Source organism: Anastrepha ludens, chromosome 3 (genome assembly GCF_028408465.1).
Source record: "Anastrepha ludens isolate Willacy chromosome 3, idAnaLude1.1, whole genome shotgun sequence".
In the NCBI taxonomy this organism is placed as follows: Eukaryota; Metazoa; Arthropoda; class Insecta; order Diptera; family Tephritidae; genus Anastrepha; species Anastrepha ludens.
In genome coordinates, this window is record NC_071499.1 from 27,880,833 (window position 1) to 27,903,882 (window position 23,050).

The 23,050-nt window shown below is 36.9% G+C and overlaps 1 protein-coding gene across 1 annotated transcript in view; it reads right to left on the bottom strand.

Moving 5' to 3' along the window:
* Positions 1 to 301: 301 nt before the first annotated feature.
* Positions 302 to 23,050, bottom strand: part of LOC128857249 (myb-like protein AA) — a 74,709-nt gene continuing 51,960 nt past the window's right edge. Inside the window, exon 3 of the mRNA XM_054092911.1 lies at positions 302 to 377. Coding sequence (XP_053948886.1) covers positions 339 to 377 — 39 coding nt within the window. The 3' untranslated portion in view covers positions 302 to 338. The remainder of the gene's footprint in view (positions 378 to 23,050) is intronic.

The window sequence follows — 23,050 nt, forward strand, 5'->3', positions numbered from 1 at the left end:
ACTCTGAGCGAATTTGGCTGACGTAGCAGGGGTAATGATTGGTTTGTTTACGTAAACCCTAATAATGTGTAAGTGATATACAAAAAAAAACAACAACGACAGATTGGACGAGTATGTGAATATGTGTGAAATGATCGTACAGAATTCGGCTGGCGAATCACTTCCGTGGCATCCGAAGGTCCCCTCAAAATGTTGCCCTTCACCATAGTTTTTGTCCAAACCTAGTAGTCTTTCATCCTTGGAGTTCGGATTTAAGTCCGAAAGAGCATGTTCGGTAGTTTTTAGAGAGAAAAAGTCGACAAAATAGAGTAACAAATACTACTTCAACTTACTTTTAATCAGAAATTATCGTTGCTTGTTACAAAGCTTTTCCTTACCTGTAAAAGACAGAAAAAAAAAACATTTTTAATACGAATATTCATGTACGTAGGACAAAAAGCAAATAAATAAAAATATACAAGGTAGCGCAAAATTAATCATCCAATTTTTATATTCAAATTGTTCTGCTAAATGAAAAAAAATTATCTTGAGGGATGGAAATCTTTAGCCTGATCTTTACGCGCTTCATTGCTTGCCTGTTTGTATACTGCAGCTGCTGCCTACTTCTCAAGTGTCAAGTTTAATTGACGTACAGCGGCATTTGTAAAAATTATAAATCTACCGATAGGGTGATTAATTCTGCGCCACCTTGTGCATATATCCAAATAAGAATATAAAAATATCAAGAATTCATCAAAAGCAAAAAACACTTGGAACTCGCAAAACGTTTTGAAATTAGAATAACGATTCCAATTTGTTGTACGAAAGCAAACAAAAATACTGCCATTCTGTCGTAACAACAGCTACGGCATAGAAAACAACAACAAGGCGCACAAGGCAAAAGGAATTGGGTGACGAATGGAATTTGGTTTGCCACGGAAATGTGGCATTTGGGGCGGTGTAAAGCGGAATGTTTGTACGGCTTTTGGCCTCACACAACTTTTTGTAACCGCAACATAGTGAGGAAGTGAGAGATAGAGAGACTGCGAGAGAGGGAGACCGAAATATAATATATTGCAATGGCGAAAATGACAAAAAGTTTGCATGCAAGCGAATTTGCATGTTTTCATAGAAACAAAAAGCAAACTTTGCAGAGCGTCAAAAGGACATGGGAAAGTGATACTTTTGGGAGCACACAAACATAAACAAGTTGAGTGAATTGTTGTAGCACAGCTCTATTAAACTATGGAAATAAGGTTTGCCCAAAAACGCCGCATTCTCGCTGAGCAGCTGCAGAGGAGATGCTGTACCACGGGATCCCTACGAAATTCTGTATTTCAAAATTCTGTAAAAAATATTTTGTATTGCCGAAATGCTGTATTGACGAAATTCTGTATTGACGAAATTTTGTATTGACAAAATTTTGTATTGACGAAATGCTGTAAGTAAATGATAAGAAATTCAACAAATTTTATAAAAAAAAGTGCGCAAAAATACGGTGGATTGCGTAGCCGGAGTCGGGCTGATGAGGGTAATTTTTTTGAAGCACAGCCGAAGGCCGCCCACGCGAAAAGAAGTTCTACGCAAAAATACGGAGGATTACGTAGCCGGAGTCGGCAATACAAAATATTCTTTACAGAATTTTGAAATACAGAATTTCGTATACAGAATTCTATAATACAGAATTCTGAAATACAGAATTTTGTATACAGCATTTTGTAAACAGAATATTGTATCATACAGCATTACGTACCCAACCCGCTGTACCACCTCTATCTCTGCCACTTTTGGGAATTATCGGCTTGATCAACCAGTGTCCAGTGTCTTGTGAAAACAGCAAATAGATGACATCCTTCATGTAAATCCAGATTTCGAATTTTAAAACTTACTGTTGTGCTTTATATATTTAAGCAGATTTAAAAACAAATAGCAAAACAAAAAATATTTTTAAAATTTTAAATTAAAAAAAAAAAATTTTTTTAACTTTAAATTTTTTGAAAAAAATTTTTTTTTTTAATTTCAATATTTCTATTTATATAAAACAAAGCGTGGTATTATTTTTTTGTCTTCTTTGTAATGATATTGATCCAATGTCACACATTGGACTTTATCACCACTTTCATTGCCAGAAACATTAAGAAAATCATATCTGCTCAACAATACTTTTTCCCTTTAATTTTTATTTTTATTTCCTGCCAACCATTTGTTGAAGTAATTGTGAAATAGGTTTCGCTTATACGAAATCAACCTTTGGCAACAAATTGAAACGTTTTATATCTCAAAGTTGACATTCATTTGACAGCTGTCCAGGGTAAAAATATTGGCAAGCATCAGCTCAAAACTACCACTGGAAGAGGGGAAATGTCCAACATACAAAAACAAAACAAACAAAGCTCTTTACACTACATCACTTTTGGGCAGCATACACGTGACAAGAGCCAACATACACACACACACACACACACGGAGGCAAAAATATATATGTATGTATGTGTGTATGTCTACACAAGTCTACAACACACAGCTGGGTTTTTATGCGCCAAGCGCTGGACCTTTGGCGAGCAGAAGCGACATCTGACATCAAAGTGTAATTTTTCATGTCCTTTCTTTTACTTTTATTTTTATAGCCATTCTCTCTCCCTTCCTTTTTTTGTTTGGCAAGAACACACGGAACATATCGCCCTAATCGCTCTCCTTCCACTGGGGTCCCAGTTCGTATTTCAACTTTGTGCCACTGAAATGTAGCTTTTGAGCCTGTGCCAGTTCTCTGTATGACTGTGAAAAGTAAGTGTGCGTGCGTGTGTGGGTGTGTGTGTGTATGGGCGGGTATTACATGAAAAATATGGATATCAGCAATTTATTACATAAAGAGCATAAAGTATTTGGTAGATGGTGGATTATAACGAAGTTGGACAACTTTACGTACAGGGTTACTTAGTGACAACGAATTTGACTTTTCGTTATTTTGGATTTAGATGACCAAAGTAATGTGGTAACACCTACTGAGCTATAGATTTTATGTAGTATTGCTGAAAACTTATTTTTAATATAAAATCTATAGTTCCACGTGCATATGAGATGATTTTTGTACCACAGTGTATTAAGTGATGTGATAGAAATTCAGTTTATTTTATTTAAGTCATTCACAAAATTGACCGCTAATAACCGCAATTTTTTGTATGGACTCCTTGTCCATCGTTAAGAAGCTGGAGAAAGTCCAAAGGTCTGCCCTCATTGGAATCAGTGAGGCCCTTCGGTTCCGATCCACTCCTACTTCAACGTTATGTTGAATGTGATACCCGTGGCCATCGCAGGGAAAACTGCCGCTGCAGGCGTCGCAATCAGATTGCGATGTTCGGCCACAATCTCGACTTAAGCTATGGACACTCTAGTATGCTTAGAAACTTAGAGTTCATCCCCATGGTGCTTGATTAACGTACACCTTCGCTGCGTATGAGAGGTAAGTACATTTTGCATTCATTTTCCCTCAAGAGAGGAATGGGCGGTGTGCAACATTTGGTGATAGGGCATGGCTAACATGTTTACAGATGGCTCGAAGCTGGACGGAAAGGTTCGTGGGGGAGAAGCTCTCCATCAAGCTCAAACTTAGGCTTCCGGACCAGTTTTCCAAGCAGAGGTAGCCGCATTTAAAGAAGCAGTGGATTGACTGCCTACTTCTGTAATTATTGTAAGCGAGATAAATATCTACCTTGACAGCAAGACGACAATTAGGACCCTGGGCTCATTGTTTGCGCATTTAAAATTAGTGGGCGAATGCCTGATTTCTCTCTCGACTGCATTCGAATACTTCGATATTAGGCTTATTTGGGTTGCCGGTCACAGCGGCATTGGAGGGGGAAACGTTGCGTTGACCAGCTGGCAAGGCAGAGTACCCGGGAGGCGGTTCCACGCGAAATGAGAGCAATGGGGTTCCCTTGACAACCAGTGCTCTACTCCTGGGAAGATGGGTCTCGCATCAACTCAGCGAGGTCTAGGTTAATGCGCATACGTACAAAGTCGCGGTATCCATCTGGCCACCAGTAGATCGGATGCGTTTAAGGGAACTTCTAAGGTTAATAAGCCCGCAGCTCTCGAATTTGGTGGGTACCCTTACCGGGCATTGTCCGTTAAGTATCCATGCACCGAGATTTGCGATTACTTCAAATTCTTTCTGCAGAAGTGGACTCATTTCAGCGCCTTCTTCTCAGCTACCCTGTTCTCGTCGGGGTAAGATTTAGACATCGCGGCTCTCACTTTTTTACTACACCTGCGGATATAGCAGTTGTCAATATGACACACCAGGCGAATTTCATCAGCAGCTTGAAGCGGTTAATGCAAAGGTAATTAGCTAACGTTGGTCGTCATCCTCCAATCCAAAGCCTCCTTCTTCCTTTTTCCCCTCTATTTGGTAGTTTTCCTTCTGTTTCTCCTCTTTATGACATACCAATGGACGAATTTTAATTATTTGTCCAAGTGAGCCCCTCACGGGGGCTGCCCTTTATCCTAACTTAACCTACATTAAATTCCAAACGCTAGATGCAGCACCCTGTACATATATTTGTTTGTGTGCATTTGTACATATTTATATAATTTTTAATACCTAACAGAGCATTTATTCTACGAACATTTTAAAAGTTTTAAAGTAAATATTGAATTACTACGCCCTCATTTCCAAAGCCACTTTTCCACAAATCCCATCTAATACCGATGCTTGTCGCTACTTTTTCATTTTATTTTCTTATTTTTATTTTTTCGGTTTTTGTTTTACTTAGCAAGTACCACAGAAGCATACCTTAAGGCGTTTAAATGAAAATTCGCATTCTAATATACTCTCCGTCATCAACGTCATCATCTTTTCACTCTTGCCCTCCTCCACTCTCGCATGCCGTCTCCTGTGCGCGCACCACTTGCCATCAACCAACATCAACCCGATTCAATTTGTGCAAGCAAATTTGAGAAAATGAAAATATCAAAAGGCACAGCTCTTCTGTGGTAGGTGTGTCGTCGTGTTTTTTTGTGTTTTCGAAAGCAAAGGAATGGCGCGAGTTGGCAGGTGGTAACGACAACGAATTATAATGAGGAAGTTTTATGCAAATGCGATTACTTCGCGCCACAAAGAGACTACTGAGAGAAAAGCCAAAGAAAATACCCGTGCATTACACGACGATGAAACAGCAAAGCGAAGAAGTAAATGGAGGAAAATAATAATAATAATAATAACAAAAAAAAAACAGTTAACAACACTCCCTAACACTTACGTATGTACTTAGGCATGTATGTATGAATGTATGTGTGTATATTAGTAGACATGTCCGTTCACCGACTGACGGCGATGGCAACTAAGAAGCACGTCAAGTGTACCGCCAGAGTCGCAAACACCTGCATACCTCCAAGTACAGCGCAGCAGATAGCGAAATGGGCACGCGGTGTAGTTTGCAACTCTACACGCATACACACACACACATACATCCGTGCATACCTACTGATGGCACGCATCGCACGCGAATACGCAAGCAAAATTATAACAGCCAACCGCAAAACAATAGAAATAGTTAAGTCAACAGCTGTTAAAATGCACTACTGCTTTGCACATGACACCCAACAACAAATTATATAGTTTATTGCATAAGTGCAAAGTAACATTAAATCTGCTTCGTTATGTGCGGGTGTTGCGCCGAATGGCTTCGGTTACAATGGCTGGAAAATTTAGTTATTATAAAACAAACTTCAAATTTGCCATAAATTAAATAAGAAATTACAATTGCGCGGGAAATTAATGTTTATGTTCAAAAAAAATACTACAAAAAAAATACTACAAAAAAAATATATAATAATAATAATGGACTGGCCGCGCCAAGCATTCCTGAAAGGTATTAGTGTCAAACGCAGCTTGGAAGCTATCATTTTTTTATTTGTTATTATTTGGTCTAATAACTAAAGTTTCTTACAGACTATTTAGAACGAAAAGTAGCCGAATGAATTGGTGCGTGACTACCATTTTGGAGTGCGTATGTTTGAATCTCCCTGCAGGAAACACCAAAATGATAGAAGTTTTTTCTAATAGCGGTAGCACCACGGCAGACAATGGCTAATATCTGAGGGTATTTCTGTCATAAAAAAACTTGTCACAAAAAAATCATCTGCTGTTCGGAGTCAATTGTGGAAAAACATCAAGACGCACATTAAAAAAAGCAGGTGCTCGGCGAAATACCCAAAAAGCGTGTAACCACCACTTTGTACGAGTATAGTGACGAACGAAAGTATTCGCACAGCAAGAAACTTCCATTTTAACATTATTTTTTGTCCACTTATGAAGTGATTTTTAATCACAAAAAAATTGCTAGACAGAAGGACAAATTATATAATATATCATATGCCCTTTAACTCATTTTGTTATCTATTATATTTAATTCACACTAATTATAAAATAAAAAAAGTACTTATTATTTTTACAAAACATAACTTAAGGGAGCAATGAGCGGCGAACGAAAGATGAGCAAGAACGAGCGTTCTTCCGCGTTGTAGAATATAACTCAAAAAGTAATTAAGATTTAGACTTAAAATTTGACAGGGATATTCTTTTACATACTTATTGACCTTTGCACGTACCTTAAAATTTTATTTTATTACTAGCGGACCCGACAAACTCCGTACTGTCAAATAGAAATGAAAGTTTTTTGAACCGTATCGTTACTGGTGATGAAAAATGGGCCCTTTACAATAATCTTGTTCGCAAACGCCAATGGTTAGATAAAGACCCCTAGAGATGGCCTTCACCCCAAGAAGATTCTCCTGTCTATTTGGTGGGATATGACCGGTATTGTTTATTATGAACTTCTGGAACCAAAGCAGACGATAACTGCTGATTATTATTCCCATAAGTTATCAAACCTGAATGAGCCACTTAAAAAAATCGACCGTCTTTAGTGCATAGACGCAAAGTTTTGTTTCACCACGACAACGCAAGATCTCATACCGCAAGGAAAACATTAGGCAAGCTGAACGAGCTCGGATGGGAGCTAATGCTGGTGGTGGATACTCTCCGGATATTGCACCTTGGGATTATCACCTTTTCCGTGGACTTCAATCCCATATGAGTGACAAGAACTACTCTTCAAAAGAAGCTATAAAAAGGGATATCGAAGCGTATTTTGGCTCCAAGGACAAAAAATTTCTCGAGCAGGGAATTCAAAATTTGCCTAAACGTTGGGAAGACATTGTAAATAATGAAGGAAAATATATTATTGATTAATAAACACTTTAAACATCTTTTTATTAATTTTAAAACCACCTTTAAAAAACGCCCGAGCTTATCGACTGACCTGATATCTGCCCGCAGCATCCGCCGCATACTGAAAAATGATCTCAAAGTCAAGCCTTACAAGATCCAAAGCGCTTGATCTCACACCAAAGCAGCAACAAGTCAGACTTGAGAGAGCGAAAGAGTTGCTTCGGTTGGTCGAAAGCGGTCAATTAACGAACATTGTGTTTTCTGACGAGAAAATTTTTGAAATTGAGCAATTCGTAAACTCCCTAAACGATAGGGTTTATTTTACCGACAGTTCATACGAGAATTTGAGTCATCGATTGGCCACCGATGGCAGTACCCGCCACAGGTAATGGTTTGGGCCGCTGTAACCGCAGTTATGCGCTCTCCATTCGTATTCATCGAGCCTGGCGTTAAGGTAAATGGGAAATATTATCGGGAAAGTATTCTGGAGGTCGCTTTGACGCCGTAGACAGACAAACATTTTGGTGGCATACCATGGGCGTTCCAGCAGGACTCGGCACCGTCTCACAAAACTCGAGTGGACCAAGAATGACTAAAAAACAACTTTCTGAACTTCATAATTTTGTATTCTTAATTTTGTATTATTTTCACACATTTACTAATTACTTTGAATTGAATAAAAGTAATTCTCCAAACTAAATTTATGGCCGTTTTAATTGGTTACACTTCGAGTGTCGACCCTGCAGATGTAGCGGATAGAGCGCATCTTAGACTAACGAAGTTAAGTTTGAATGTGAAAGCCGCAGGATGGTTTAAAAGGGATTTCATGGTGTAAGGAAGAAGTTCCAGTGGCATCACAATGAACCTACGACAGGTTCGAGCGATATTTTTTAAATGTTATCGCGTTTATGGATTTTTTCTAGGTCAATGCAAAAGGACCTGGAAATCAAATTTTTGCCCTATGACACGAAAACACTGGATCATTGAATTTAAACAATGGGAACTGTTTGAGCGAAACATGGCTGCTAGGTAGAGTTTTTTCAGCGGAAACCTCTGCTGTCAGAACGAAATAGCAAAAGACGATTTAAGTTGGAAAAGAATTTTGTCCAGAATGTGCAGGTTAACGCGCGATAGAAAATTTAAATTGGCACTAGACTTGTACGTAACAAGTTGTGACCCTAGATGACCAACCAGAATAGGTGGAAGCATTAAAAAAAAAATAAAACAAAATTGAATTCTCCAAATCGGAAATTAAACACTTCCGATAACAAAAGTTTATATGAAATGGCAAACTATTCTAATGGAGTCTGTGATGCAATCACAAAATCTGTTATGAGTACCCCACATATACCGTTATTAACATATGTAGGAATATAGTTCTTTGAATAGGACACGTGATGTGATTTTATGATGAGTCCACCATTAAACTAAATGTAGCTAATTCTAAAAATCCACACATGTGCGTGCCGCCACTTAAACACCGAACATAGCACAGCACCGCACGTAGTTAAAGTATAACACGCTCCAGCGCCTAAAAGCACTCCATGCACACGTATTTGTATTTGTATTTACGCTTGTATGAAACTCAGAGCTCGTTTTGTGGCGCGTACTCTTTCTACCCGTCACATCCACTAACAGACGACAACTTTGTGATTTCCAATGCCAAAACACAAAAGCAAACCATAACAAAGGCGGGCACAAACACCCCAGTAGCAAAATATAAGTTGATAACAGCCTAAGTGTGGGGTCACACCGGTGAAGTTTTTGCTGAATTTGAAAACAGTGATGGCAAGACTATTTCGCTTGAAGGATAACAGGGTCCGAAAAAGGGACTAATTTTTAGGATTTATTTTGGAAATATGGAAAAAAGGCTAGCATTTCATTGCAGAAGATTTATTCAGCACATAGCCGAGAAAAAAGCGTTTCATTCTGAGGCAAACTGTCTTTTACTTCAGCACTCGCATTTCCAGGTAAAGTCTCTTGTAAGGTGTGAAACAAGAAACAAAATATTTCATGACTTAAATAATGTTGCTTTTGAAAGTATACATCACTTTCTTTTAAATGAATTTTTTTTAGAAATGGAGAGTTTTTGAGAAAATTGTTAGATTTTTTTTGCAAAATGGCGGCTACTTTGAGGTACGAATGGCGCGGTAGAGTCCACAACAAGAACACGAAACAAAGTTTTGTAAAGGTTGGTTAAATTTCAAGGGCCGATGTTGAATGTGAACCACACCTAAACTTCAAGTTTTTTTCTGCATTTCATTCGACATTTTTCAATTTCAGACTAACTCAAGTTGAACCATGGAAAGACACACAATCGAGCAACGCGTTAAGGTTATTCAGGCTTATTATGATTCAAATCAAAATGCATTTCGCGCACTTCGTGAAGAAAATCATCTTCAGTGGTGAGGCACATTTTCACAGCAGTGGATTCGTCAATAAGCAGAATTGCCGCATTTGGCGAATGATAATCCAAGAGTGATTCCCGAAAAACCAATGCACCCTCAAAGAGTGACTGTTTCTTGCGGTTTATGGGCCGGCGGCATCATTGGGGCGTATTTTTTCCAAAATGAGGCCGGTCAGGCAGTTACTGTGAATAGTGTTCGCTATCGTGAGATGATAACGAACTTTTTATGGCCCGAATTGGAAGATATGGATGTGGACGATATGTGGTTTCAACAGGACGGTGCCACTTGTCACACAACTAACGAAACAATGGCTCTTTTGCGCGAAAAATTTGATGGCCGAATAATCTCACGTCGTCAAAATCATGTGATTTGACACCGTTGGACTTGTTTCTTTGGGGTTTTTTGAAAGAAAAGGTGTACGTCGATAAGCCAGCACCTATTCAAGAGCTAAAGGATGAGATAATTCGGCACATTAACGGCATAGAAACTCAATTATGCCTCAGTGTCATCGAAAATTTGGACCATCGGATGGAGGTGTGCCACCGAGGCCGCGGCGGCCACTTGGCCGATATTTTGTTCCATACCAATATGATCATAATAAAGAGAAATGACAATCGTTTTCTAAAAAAATTGTATTTTATTCAAAATCAACACCAGCCCTTGAAACATAAACCACCCTTTATAATCGACTTACTTTCGGAAGTAAATACGATGTTTTTTTATCAAATTTTGTAAAAACGAATTTTTTTTTAGATTTTTGAACAAAAAAAAGTGAGTAGTAAACTGTCAATAAAAAAGGAAACTGAGGCATTCCCACGACAGTCGGTTGGTTCTACGTTACCGGAGCGACCACCTGGATTTATATCGGGCCCAGGGCTGTCACTCCAAGAGTACTCGCCGTACATGAATGTATGTTTATGCTACTGGAACAACAAAAAAGCTTGGATCTAATATTAGAACGGTTATGCATTTAAAATTTCTTTTAGGGCATTCGTTTTGACCATTAATGTATGTTTTAAACTCAATAAAAACAAAAAATATATAAATAGTTCATTCTATAAAAAATACCATAATAATCAAGGTTACAAGCTTTGTAAAAGATTTACAAAAATTTAAAAAAATTTCATTAAAATTTCAAACCTTCATTTGTTTTGATTTGCGTGCGTTGAAAAATTTATCTCGCCCAAAAAGTGAAAGTAACTCATGAAAATGTTCGTACGATGATTTTTCTGCATATAAAAAAAATCTGTGATATGAAGAAAGTGTGCAAAACCATCAGTGAAAAAAATTATCAAAAAGCGACAAGAATTTTGAGCCACTTGAAACTTTCATTTTATTACACTAATTTATTTATTTAATTATTGGGCCAAACATTTTTGTTTTTAACTTTTTTTTTTTAATTTTTTGTTTTTAACTTTTTTTTAATTTTTTTTTTTTCATTTTTTGTTTTTAATTTTTTTTTCGTGTTTCCTTTTTTTTTAATTTTTTTTTTTTAATTTTTTATTTTTAATTTTTTTTTTTGTTTTAATTTTTCCTTTTTTTAATATTTTTTTTTGTTTTGATATTGGTCGAGTTTTATAAATCTTGTACAAAGTTGAAAACTTGGATTTCTATGATATTTGTTGTAGACCGAACTATATTTTCATACGAAATTAATGAAAAAAAAAATTAGTTTGGGAGAAAAATCCATAATGTTTTTCGAAACTGGTCCAACCAACGCATTTCCAATTAGGCCGCTTAAAAAGGTTTCGAAAAAATGCGAGCAGATTCAAGGCACTGCGGCAAAGTCGGGTAGTTCATCATTAACATTTTTTTCCCCTCTACCAACTATGTAATATATTGGAGACACTTAGCTCCTATTAAAAAAAATCAAGTTTTCTAAAATCTTAAATTACCGCGTTCTTTCGCCTTAACCTACTACCAACTCGTCCAATACTCGCTTTTTCGGTAGTGCATAACTTCGCTAGTGGGGCACATACACACCACTGGCAGTCACGTGTGTGGGTAAACACGAAATAGTGGTGCGCCGAAATGTATGCAAAATGAATTGGAATTGCTCGCAGGTACATATGTATATGTATCTATTTAGTCCTTCGAGTGGCAATAAATACAAAGCAGTGAAGGTGGTGAAAGGGTTGATGGCAATGGCTGAGAGAATGTATAGTACGCACACATGTATGTATATGTGTGTGTGCGTGTTAGTCTGTTCGTGAATAAAAGCATGTGCATAGGCATGTGTGCGTTGAAGGTGCCAAGCAATTAGACTAATTTCGCTGGAAACAATTTCAAGGGAACTCTTAGCAAACACAGCCAATTCATTTGATAATGCACACATAAGTAAAATGTTACAAGCAAATTTTATGAAAGCATACTTTAGGGTGTTTGCATTATGTCAGTGTGTGTGTGTTAAAATACATATTTCACAATAACCGTATAATCTGTACAACGGCAAAGTGAATAGACAATAGACAAATGAGGCTAAATAAACCAACCGAAACGAAACATTTTCCCCAACTTTTTGTTTGTAGAGGCGCATATGAAATATCCTCATAGAGCGCTCCTCAGCTATAACGGTGGCTATGTGTGTATGTGGAATGTGGGTTGTGATAGGCAATTATTATATTTACCTGTTTCATTTACACACACACACACACACACGCACATGAAAGAGAGTGTAATTTGTTATGCGCCACATGAGTAACCCATTACGGTTATGTTAACTTTAAAATTCAGCAAATGCTCAAGCGTTTCAGTAGATTAAGCAATTCAAATTAAATTCTACATCAAATATAATTTTAAATTAAACTTTCTTTAGCAAATTCTTGGTATCTTAAAACAAACTACTTGCAAAGCATGCAAAGTTATGACATCTGGAAAAGCATTTTACTCGTTCACATTTGAAAAAGTCGGCATTAAAAGCGTTGCCCTATGTAATCTCATAATTAAATTATATTCAAATATATGTATGTAGACAGTCCTACACTACCAAGCCAGCCGCCAGCCAACCAGCCAGTCAGTCAGCCTTGGGGAAAGCATGTCATAGCCTCTCATCTACACCGACAAGTACACATATACATACATGGCATGCTTGCACTCTCAAACGCATAAATATGGCGCGCAATTGGTGTGTATGTGTGTATGGATGCATACATAAGAAAGCAACAATAGCAAAGCGACTTTTCATTTGAGTTCATTGCATAAATCGTGACATGCTGGTGTTGTTTTCGTTGTTTTTGTTGTTGCTGATGGTGGTAGTGGTGAATTTGTTGCAATTCTGCATAAGTACCTAAGAGCACCGGCTGGTGACAAGGGTCACCAAATGCTGCCAAAGGCGGCAGCGTCGGCAAAAGTATAGAAATCTTAACGGGTTATTCACAGACATAGATATGTAAGTGAGGGTGTAAATAAGTATGTTAAATTGTGATGGTGTACAGCAGTACAATTTTATGCAACGCTGAGTCAAATTTTGACCGAATAACTCATTAAAAGTACCGATGCGGCAACTGACTTAGACAGCATAGAATTAGGAGGAAGAGCTACTGCTAAGGGCAGTTGGTAAACTGATGGTCTCTTTATAACGGATATTATGCGAATGTGTGCGATAACGGGATGTGTGCTCTGGAACCTTTCTGTATTTCTTGTTACTCTGTATATACAAAATCTTACTGTTTTATGAACTATGTGGAGCCTCATTTTAGGTGGCAGTGGTGATACACTGGAACTAACTCGTTTCGCTAGTGCAACTTGGTGTGGTTTTATGGTTGTTATTGGGAAGTTACTAAATTAAACGTCTTGATGGTCGAGTTGATGACATTAGCTTGTAAGTAAATTTAATTTGAAGTATGAAGGCTTGGTGGCAATAAATGCTAACAGTTAACAGCAACGCTGACAGTTAACTTGTAGGTAGATAAAGTCTGCAACTGGCAGTTTGAGTTCAGTAACTATGCTTCAGTTTTGAAAGATGCGCAAATATTGTGAATTTTGCATAAATTCGAGCAATAATTCGCTTAAACATTAGGGTGAGAGTCTGAATCAATAAGTTTTATTCTCATGCTAATAAATTTCATAATTATTGAGATTTTTTTTTTTCAAGCATAAATGAAAGATAGCAAATTTAATGAATTTTAATTTCGTATATTAATTATTTGTATCGGTCAATGGGTTCTTCAGAGACGAGTCACTTTTATGGCCTAGCTTTTTTCTTTAATCCAAACCCGTTATTTGCCGATATGTCAAACACAGCGACGGATTTGATTTAGGAATTGGATGGCTTTAAAAAATCATTAATTATTTGTAAAGAGTTCTATTAGCAGCAGAATTTACCGCATTGTCTTAGGGGGCGTCCATAAATTCCGTGAAGTGTTTTTTTTTTTTCAATTTTCTGTACCTCCCTCCCCCCCTGATGAGATGTCGTGAGATTTTATTCAACCCCCCTCCCCATCCCCCAATGTCACGAGAGATTTTTCAAAATGTGGGTTTCTTATGTAAACGCGTTAGATTGTTATTGTAAAAAGAAAAAAAATTGCTTCGTGCTTTTATTTACGACTAGTTAAGACTAGTAATCAATATTGCTGAGAGTTATAAGTGTAATAAAAGTTTAACAATACTCGTAGAAGACTTAAATCGTAACTACTGCGATTAAAAAAAGAATATCTACTCTAATTCGGTCCATGGAGAATCATGCGCGGTTTCAAGAGAGACTATTGGGACCAACATGTCCATATGATTTTCAGTAAAATCATCTGTTCCTTCAACTTCGTTCTGATCTATCCACTCTAAGCCGTTGACGCTTGCGCACAGTAACTCATTTTGCGGTACATACGCGCTTGCTTAGTTGGTGCAATGTGAGCTGCTCGCCTGTGCTCTGCAGCTCTTGTGATAGATGCGAAGTAAATACCGCATGTACTGCAGCATAGTTTCTCTAAATCATCACGTATACTTGGGCAATAGAGATCACAAGGCGTGCTGATAAAGGCATTCAGCGGTTGAATCGGTAGGCGTATTAGAAATGGAGCAAATGACTTTCCGTCATGTTCTTTAAAGTCCGGAATTATCAAACGTCAATCAACCTAAGTGATGGGGTATGGAGGTGGCAGAAATCGGTCGTGAAGAATCATATGCAGATCACTCCGGCGTGGGCTGCAGCAGTTCTGATCATCGCATTTCACAACCTAAAAAAAATTAAAAACAATTTCCCTTTGTAACTCTTAATAAAAATTTGTTGACATTCGCGCTCGTTAAAAAACTAAAAAAAAAAATAGGCACGCATAAAAATTTGATATGAATCAATTGCAATGTACCCGGAGTAAATATTGGCTCTCTCTAAACAAAGAAGGTTGGAACCTGTCCGTGTGTCGCTGCCACTCAGCTCGTACGCTCTTGTTCATCGAGTCGCACGTTCGGCTGATTCGGTAAATTCAGATTAAATTGAGCTATTTGGTATAAAACAAATATGGTGGTTTGACAGCAGTAATGTATAACGTCGAAGTATGAATGAAATTATTTTCTTTCGAACGAATTAGTGAATGATCTTAATCATACTACGATTACGCTTAAGATTAAATCTTAAGCATGTACAATACAATCTGGATAATGGACCAAAATAGTATAATTTTTTTTTGTTTCAATCAGAAAAAAAATTGCGTGATATTTGCCGAGACCGCCCCCTCTCTCCAACGTAAGATTAGATGAGATTTGACTCGACCCCCTCCCCCCCTTAAATATCTCACGTTAATTAACGATTAGGACCAACATCTAATTTCGTGTGTGAGGCCGTTGGATTCACCTACCAACGTCACTTGGAACACTAAGACGTGAAAATACTTACTAACATTCGTAACGTCAATACAGTGGTTTTTATTTCAGTTTATGACTAGTGTGGATTTAAGGAGTAAGCAAAGCCTCTCTATCCAATGCGTCCGCTACATCATTCCCAGTTATACCCTTATGTCCTGGAGTCACTTTGTGTTGAAAGTGCATGAAAATTTTGCGGCAAAGAAAATTTAATTTATTTTAATTTATATGATCCAAGTGTTTGAACAAAGTCGCCAATTCTTCTCAAAATTGGTTTACTTGTAAGCGTGAGCAGATATAACAAGAATTAAACTCTTTTTTAATGCCGTTCTGATAATTCAATAATAATTTAATAATTTAGTGTTGAAAATTTTGATACACAGTTTTCTGAAGTAAAATATTTTCCGATATTTTGAACGTTTCTATAATTTGTGTGGTTGGATAAAATATACTTTTGGAAAAAAAAATTTTTTTTTTCTTGGGAAAAAATTAATATTGTTTTGTTCAATCTTTTTAAGGAAAAACAATTTTTTTTGCCATATTTGAGAAACAATTTTTGCTGTCAATTTCGAAGAATTTGTATAGAAATTTTTTAAGTCTAATGCCTTACGATATTTTCAACATTTTTATATTTTTTTATTTGTTAATTTTTTTTAACAAAATATGCTTTTGAAAAAAAATTTTTTTTTTTTTATAAATCTTATATTGTATATTTTGCTTTTAGTAACATTTTTATAAAAAAAAATTATACATTTTTGTTTAAAGTTTTTGAGAGACATTGTTTTTGTCATTTTTGAGAAACAAGTTTTTTTGACAATGTTTAAAAATTTGTATAGCGTTTTTTAAAGTTTTATATCTTTTGCTATTGTTAATATTTTTATATCTGTTTTGTTTTTTGTTTGTTTATTTATTATAATTTTTTTTTTGAAAAAAGTATACTTAAAAAAAGAAAATTTCTTTTATTGTTATTTTTTAGAAAGAATTGTTTTTGTTTTTGCCATTTTGGACAACAACAGACTTGGTTGGTTGGTTTAAGGGTGACCCCGCATCGGAGTGCCACATAGACCTCAAGTTGGGTCCGTTGTGTTGCCCTAGAGCTCATTATATTATATGAAACAACAGACGTAGTTTTTGTTTTTGTCATTTTGGAAAGAACACCACAATCAGATTGTTTTTTTTTTCATTCAACACTGAGGCTATGCTAAGTAATATTTGCAAGTTTCATATTGGGATTCGCATAGTTTTTGAGTTCTATTCAAATATGCACATCAAAATAGGTGGCGCAAAATTAATCGCCCTATCGGAAAATATATCATTTTTGCACATGGTCTCATACGTTAGTCATATTTGACATTGTAAAGTAGACCGCCGTAGTATACAAATGGACAAGGAATGGATCGCGTAGCGGTCAAGAGAAAAATTTGCATCACACAAAATATAAATTTTTTTATTTAGTAAAACTATTCTCTTTTATTTAGTAAAAATATTTTTTTTTTATTTAGTAAAAGTTGTTCCTTATTTTTAGTAAAATTATTTTTTTTATTTAGTAAAAATTATTATTTTTTATTTGGTAAAAAATATTTCTTATTATTTAGTAAAAATATTTTTTTATTTAGTAGTATTATTATTTTTTATTTAATAAAAATATGTTTTTTTTATTTAGTAAAAATTATTATTTTTTATTTATTAAAAATGATTTCTTATTATTTTGTAAAATTTAATATCAAACAAAGTTACTCGAAAAAAATTGGATGATGGATTTTGCGCCACCTTGTATAAACATAACTTGTTTACGCTAATTCTGATTTTTTAGTCGTAGCATTCCTCAAAAAGTGGTTACTTCAGGCCTCCACTCCTTTCAACTTTTACTTTATCTTTTTGTGACTCTTTCCCCATCACAAAAAGTTTATGGAACAATAACTACAATTTATAGACAACACTAACAAGACAAAAATTTATTGAAGTTTCAAAAATTATTATCAAATCTATTTGATAGTAAAAACTATCCTCCCCTTGTTCTTCAACAGCCCACTGTGCGTGCGCCTGGGCTTTACATGCAAAGAAAAAAATTGCAAAAATACAGAGAAAAAAGTATTATGCGAATAGAATGGGCAAGGAAAATGTAACGAATAAATCTAACATTGCGACACGAATTCCATTTTACGAAAGCACCGTTAGACCACTAGAGCTGTGCTTGCAGTGCCCACTGACACGGCTGCTTGCTTGCTGCTATCAAGTGGATGGTGACGAATGAGATGCGTTGGAACAAATTAAAAGAAAAATTACTTGTATGAATAATTTTTTATGTTGTCACATAAAATCAAATGGTGGTGGTGGACGAATGTAGAGTTAGGCAAAACAACTAAATATGTGGGGGACCAAATTGAGAAAAGCAAAACTGGGCGTAGTATAGCCGAGGGGCTCTTCAAAAGTGGAGAGTGTAGATTGTGTAGCCAGCGAGGCGGTTTTCAAAACAAAAATCATTAAATGCTGCAAGGGTATTTACTTATTAAAATGGAAAACATGTAGGCATTAGGAAACGTGTGTGTATGTGTGTATGTACATATGTATGTGGGTACGTGAAGGCATGCATACAACACATTTGCTAGTGAGATGGGATTATACGTTTTAGTGGGGCATGATTTGCACTTATTTGGGGTGAAGTGAAGCGTATTGCTAGAAAAGATATTATAAACCACTTAAAATTTAAATCCCCAAAAACTTTAAATTAACAAACGAAAATGGCGTAGAATAAATGAACTTAATTGAAATAGTTAAAAGAACCAAGCAAACATAGAAATTATGAGAGAGTAGAAAAATTTCAAGAAAAAACTAATTTTAATACGGCATCTAACTAAATTTCGACGCTGGCTATAAATATTTACCGTATTTGCAATTTACTCTCATTTAAACATTTGAATATTCACTTTAATCCTATTGAAAATTACTTTTGATCCTCAACAGAGCTCTACTCCGCACGCTCACTAAGCAAAAAGTCCAATAGCATTGTTACGCAAATGGCAAAAAAGAGCGTGCACATGCCTGCAGCCATACACACACACATGCATACATATTACGCACAAACACATAAATCCTCATTCCAGATTCATTAAAACAAGCTGCTTTGACTTGTACACGCAATTTTTGCCACCCCCACGTAGCACAAAGCGCAAAAAAAACAAAAAAAATACGCAGAAAACCAACAAATAGAAAGAAAGAAAAATGTACGCAGTTGACTACTTGACGCACCGAAAGTAGTAGAGAGTAAATAGTAATAGCGTCTGTTGCGCTCAGAGTGGAGCAGACAGGAATTAAAGCAGCTTAACATAAATTATATTTATGCATCCATTCACTTTGCCTGCCGTCATCTGTCTGTGCCGTAGCATTTGGTCGCACACTCCTCAGCACACAAAGCACGAAAAAAGAGAGTACTTTGCATCAATTCTCCAAAAAAAAAAAACAAAAAAAGTCACCACAGTGTTGTGGATTAATGTTTGTATACGTGACACATACACTCCCACAGAAGTGCATAAATAAAATTGTTTTGACAAGAGTAGCTTTATGAAGTAATTAATAGCCTTTTTTCTTTGGTTAAAGTAAACTAAGCTTGAAAAACAAATTAAAACAATTAAAAGAAGGCTTTTAGTTATTTGAGTGAGACAAGGAAAACAATTGCAGTTATTTGCAAGTACTTTATACTCTCGTACATCGATTGATGTGTATTTAAAAAAGAGAAAAAAATCTCCAAATACTTTTAATTGCTAAAAACTTTAGATAAAATGAAAATGGGTCTGTGTATTTAAAAAAAAAAATACAAAATACAAATTTTAATAACTATTTCAAAAATTGAATTAAACAAAAAAGTAATAGTATTTGCTGGAGACAGTTGCTCATGCAAAACACAACAAAGTTATTCAGTGGAACAAGCCATTAGGTCGTGCTGTGTCGTTTTGCACTTACTTCCCATCGACTTTTACGTTATTTCCATCGCAGCTCAAAGGGCAATCACGTCAAAGGAGGCAATCTCTCAAGGGACATGGTAACATTTTCGGGCAGTTTCCACCGTATTTCTCCGAACTTCGCACAAATCTCGCTATCCACAAACTATAGTTTGAGAGTCGTGCTAGGCCAAATTTTCCAAATAGGCAGGATTGGATAGAGAGGAAAATCTATATCAATGCTTGCACCTCTGTCTTCACTGACGGTGCCAAGATGGAATCGGGAGTCGGAGCAGGGGTTTTCTCTAAATCAGCTAATTTATATATTTCCTTAAAATGCCCGCATACTGCTAGTGTTTTTCAAGCAGAAGTCTTTGCGATCCTGTAGACATGCACATTGCTTAGGGAACGCGGGAACGAGGGAGATATTAACATTTTCTCCGTTAGTCAAGCCGCGATCAAGGCGAACGAAATTAGTAAACTCCTGTAAGGAGGAGTTAAAATCTCTTGGGTGTGCAGATAACATTTCTCTAATCTGTGTTCTAGGACATAGGAACATAGAGGGAAATGAAATTGCTGATGAGCTTGCCAGGAAGGGGACTGCATTCGCCTCAGAGATCTCCTACCCGGGCATCGACATCTCCCTGACAGTTGTTAAAGGGGAACTGCACAAATTATTTCTCAGGAAAGCGCAGAAATGATGGAGCCCCATTTCTTTATGTGCTATTTCGAAAACCCTTTGGCCCCAGTACAATATACGAAGGACTCAGAAAGTCCTTTAGACTCCTCGCCATTCAATTTTCAAACTCGTAACTGTGTTTTGTTTACCGGTCACTAGACGATCGTCACACATACGAAAAAGCTAGGATTACCATTTAACCCCCATTGCAGAAGCTGTGAGAACCTTTCAAAGAAGGGCACTGTTGAGCACTTTCTCTGTAAATGTCCGGGTTTGGCAACCAGACTGGCACTTCAACCATTTCACCTACCTACCCCGCCTACCTATCCAGTGGGCAAGTGCATGATTTTATCTATAAGTACATTGGTAATATCGCAAGGTGTTCCGCATTGAGCCCTCTTCTATTCAACCTGGTATTTAACTACATAACCGCCAACATTCAACGCAACGCCCCGTGGACCATATTGTACGCAGACGACATTTTGCTAGTGACAAAACAACCTCGAGCCGCCCGGGTTAAAAATAAGCAACAACAAGCTCAACACCAAATTTGTTGAACGGTAGCCCAATAAATGAGGTCTTCAGTTCAAATACTTATAACAAATACTGGAGAAGTTAAGGAAGACGTGTAGCATAGATTTTTAACTCGGCATGGTTAAAATGGAAAACTCTAACCGGGATGTTATGTGACAAAAGAATGGCACTTCACCCAAAAAGGCAAAATATATAAAACCGCCGTGCGTCCCACTGGGTTATATGGAGCCGAATACTGGAGCCTATAAAAAAAGTCACAGGAAAGAAAACTTCAAACGGCAGAATTAAAAATGTTGAGATGGAGAGCCTCGGTCACAATGCTGGCCAAGGTGTCTAATCGATTCATTTGTGGGAGTCTTAAAATTACGCTGATTGAGCAAAAACTACAAGAAAGTCATCTTCGCCAGGTCAACCACAACATATAGGTATGGACGAGGCAAGTAGTAGAAAGTGAAGAAGCAAATGAAAAAGTTCGAACTTCAACACGGAGCGAGGGTCGAAGAATCTGGAGATTACGTACTAGGAGATCTGACGCGCCAAGTGAAATGGGATAAAAGCAAGGAGGAAGAAGAAGGTAGTATCGCAAGGCGGAACTCAGTTTCCTAACCATTTTTGCGCCTTGATGATTTGAACTCAAAACAAAGGAGCCTCATGTTTGCTAAATAAAATTTCTATTGCAACTTGCATGGCCACACATTCGCAATGCTCCAACTTGGCCCTCTAAGATTTGATGATGATGTATACAAGTTTGTTTTATTGAGCGTTCAGCGTTTAAATGATGTCGCTCATACGCCCCGTATACCCCAAACTAAATTTTTAAAGTTGTCACATAAGCATTTATGTATGTACACCAGTGTTTAAAATAATAGGAGCGCGTTTGAATTTTATATATTTTTTTTATTACTTTTCTTTTTACATAATATTTTTATAAAAGTATGCTGTATTATACAACAAAAGCCTTGTAACGTAAAGCTACAAACTTTGTACGAAATTTCCAACAATATTCCAGTAAGTAAATGAAGGACAAATCGTCAACGAGTGTATAAAGTAGAAACGCGATTATGAACTCTCCTATGAAGCTTTTGAAATCACTGGATTTACCAAACCTGCCACAAAATTTGCGGTCACTTAAGGTGGATTCGCCGTCCATAATATGTCTGCCGAACATAAATTCAGCTCAAGTTTGAAATGGAACAGACATACATGCATCCAGTTAGCGCCAAAAGAAGGTGTAAACCACATATTGATAGATTTTGACTATAATCATTTATAAATTTTGTAATTTCAATTATTATTATTTTTTTTTAATATAGTTCAGACTACAACAGAAACCGTATAAAGTAAACTTTTCATCAAAATTTCAAACTTTTACTCAGAATTTCTGAAAAAAATCAAGTATACATTTTTATAATATAGCTCATTAAATTTCGGTGTTTAAGTAAAGTACAATTTTCAATTAGGTCAAAAATCACACTGGTTTTTGAGAATTTTTGTCGGTCGTAGTCTTGCGCATTTTCTCCATTTAACGCCTAATCCACATTTCTTTTATATGAAAGAAAACACCCAACACCATCAGCAGAAAAAATTGTCAAAAATCAATGCCATTTTTTAACCACTTGAGACTTGCACTTTATTACCGAAATTCAATGAACTATAAAACTGCATGGCGCCATAACGTGGCCGAGGGTATCCGCATGCGACCCCCGCTGCAGGCTGATAAAAAAGCGCACAGCCACAACAAGGATCGAAGGGGCGATCAGATGTCCGCTGAGGGAGCGGTCCTGCTGAAAAGCAACCGAGGCAAGAAAAAGGCAGCCATTGCCACACGAAGGATCACTAGATGACCTGGCCTAAGCGTAAACCCTACAACACCAGAAGGCAACTCGGATGCCTTCAAATAAATCTCCATCACGCAAAAGCAGCCTCGGACGTGCTTACGAGGAGATTTAACCAAGAACTCTTGGATGTAGCTTTCATTCAAGAACCATGGGTACGTAAAGGAGTCATTCAGGGGCTCCAGAGCGCAAACGGTAAGTTGATATATGCTGCCAACAAAGACCGTCCCAGAGCGGCGTTGATAATAAATAATCAACTAACCTTTATCCCAATATCACAGTTCATTACAGAAGACCTGGTGACGATTTGGGTAAAAGTGCCAACGAGCAAAGGTGAGCATGAGGTAGTACTTGCCTCCGCCTACCTTCCAGGAGATGAGGTCACTGCTCCAACAAGGGAGGTTATAGCCCTGGTGGAATATTGTCAGCAAAAACGTCTCCGGTGGATCCTCTGCTGTGATGCAAATGCGCACCACACAGCGTGGGGAAGCACAAACATCAATCCAAGAGGTGAGTACCTTATTGAATTTCTACTTAGGTATAATATATCTATCCTAAACCGAGGCAACGAACCTACATTCATTAATGCAATCAGGGGTGAAGTCTTGACATCACTCTCTCTAGCCATAATGTTTTGTCCGAAGTCTCAAATA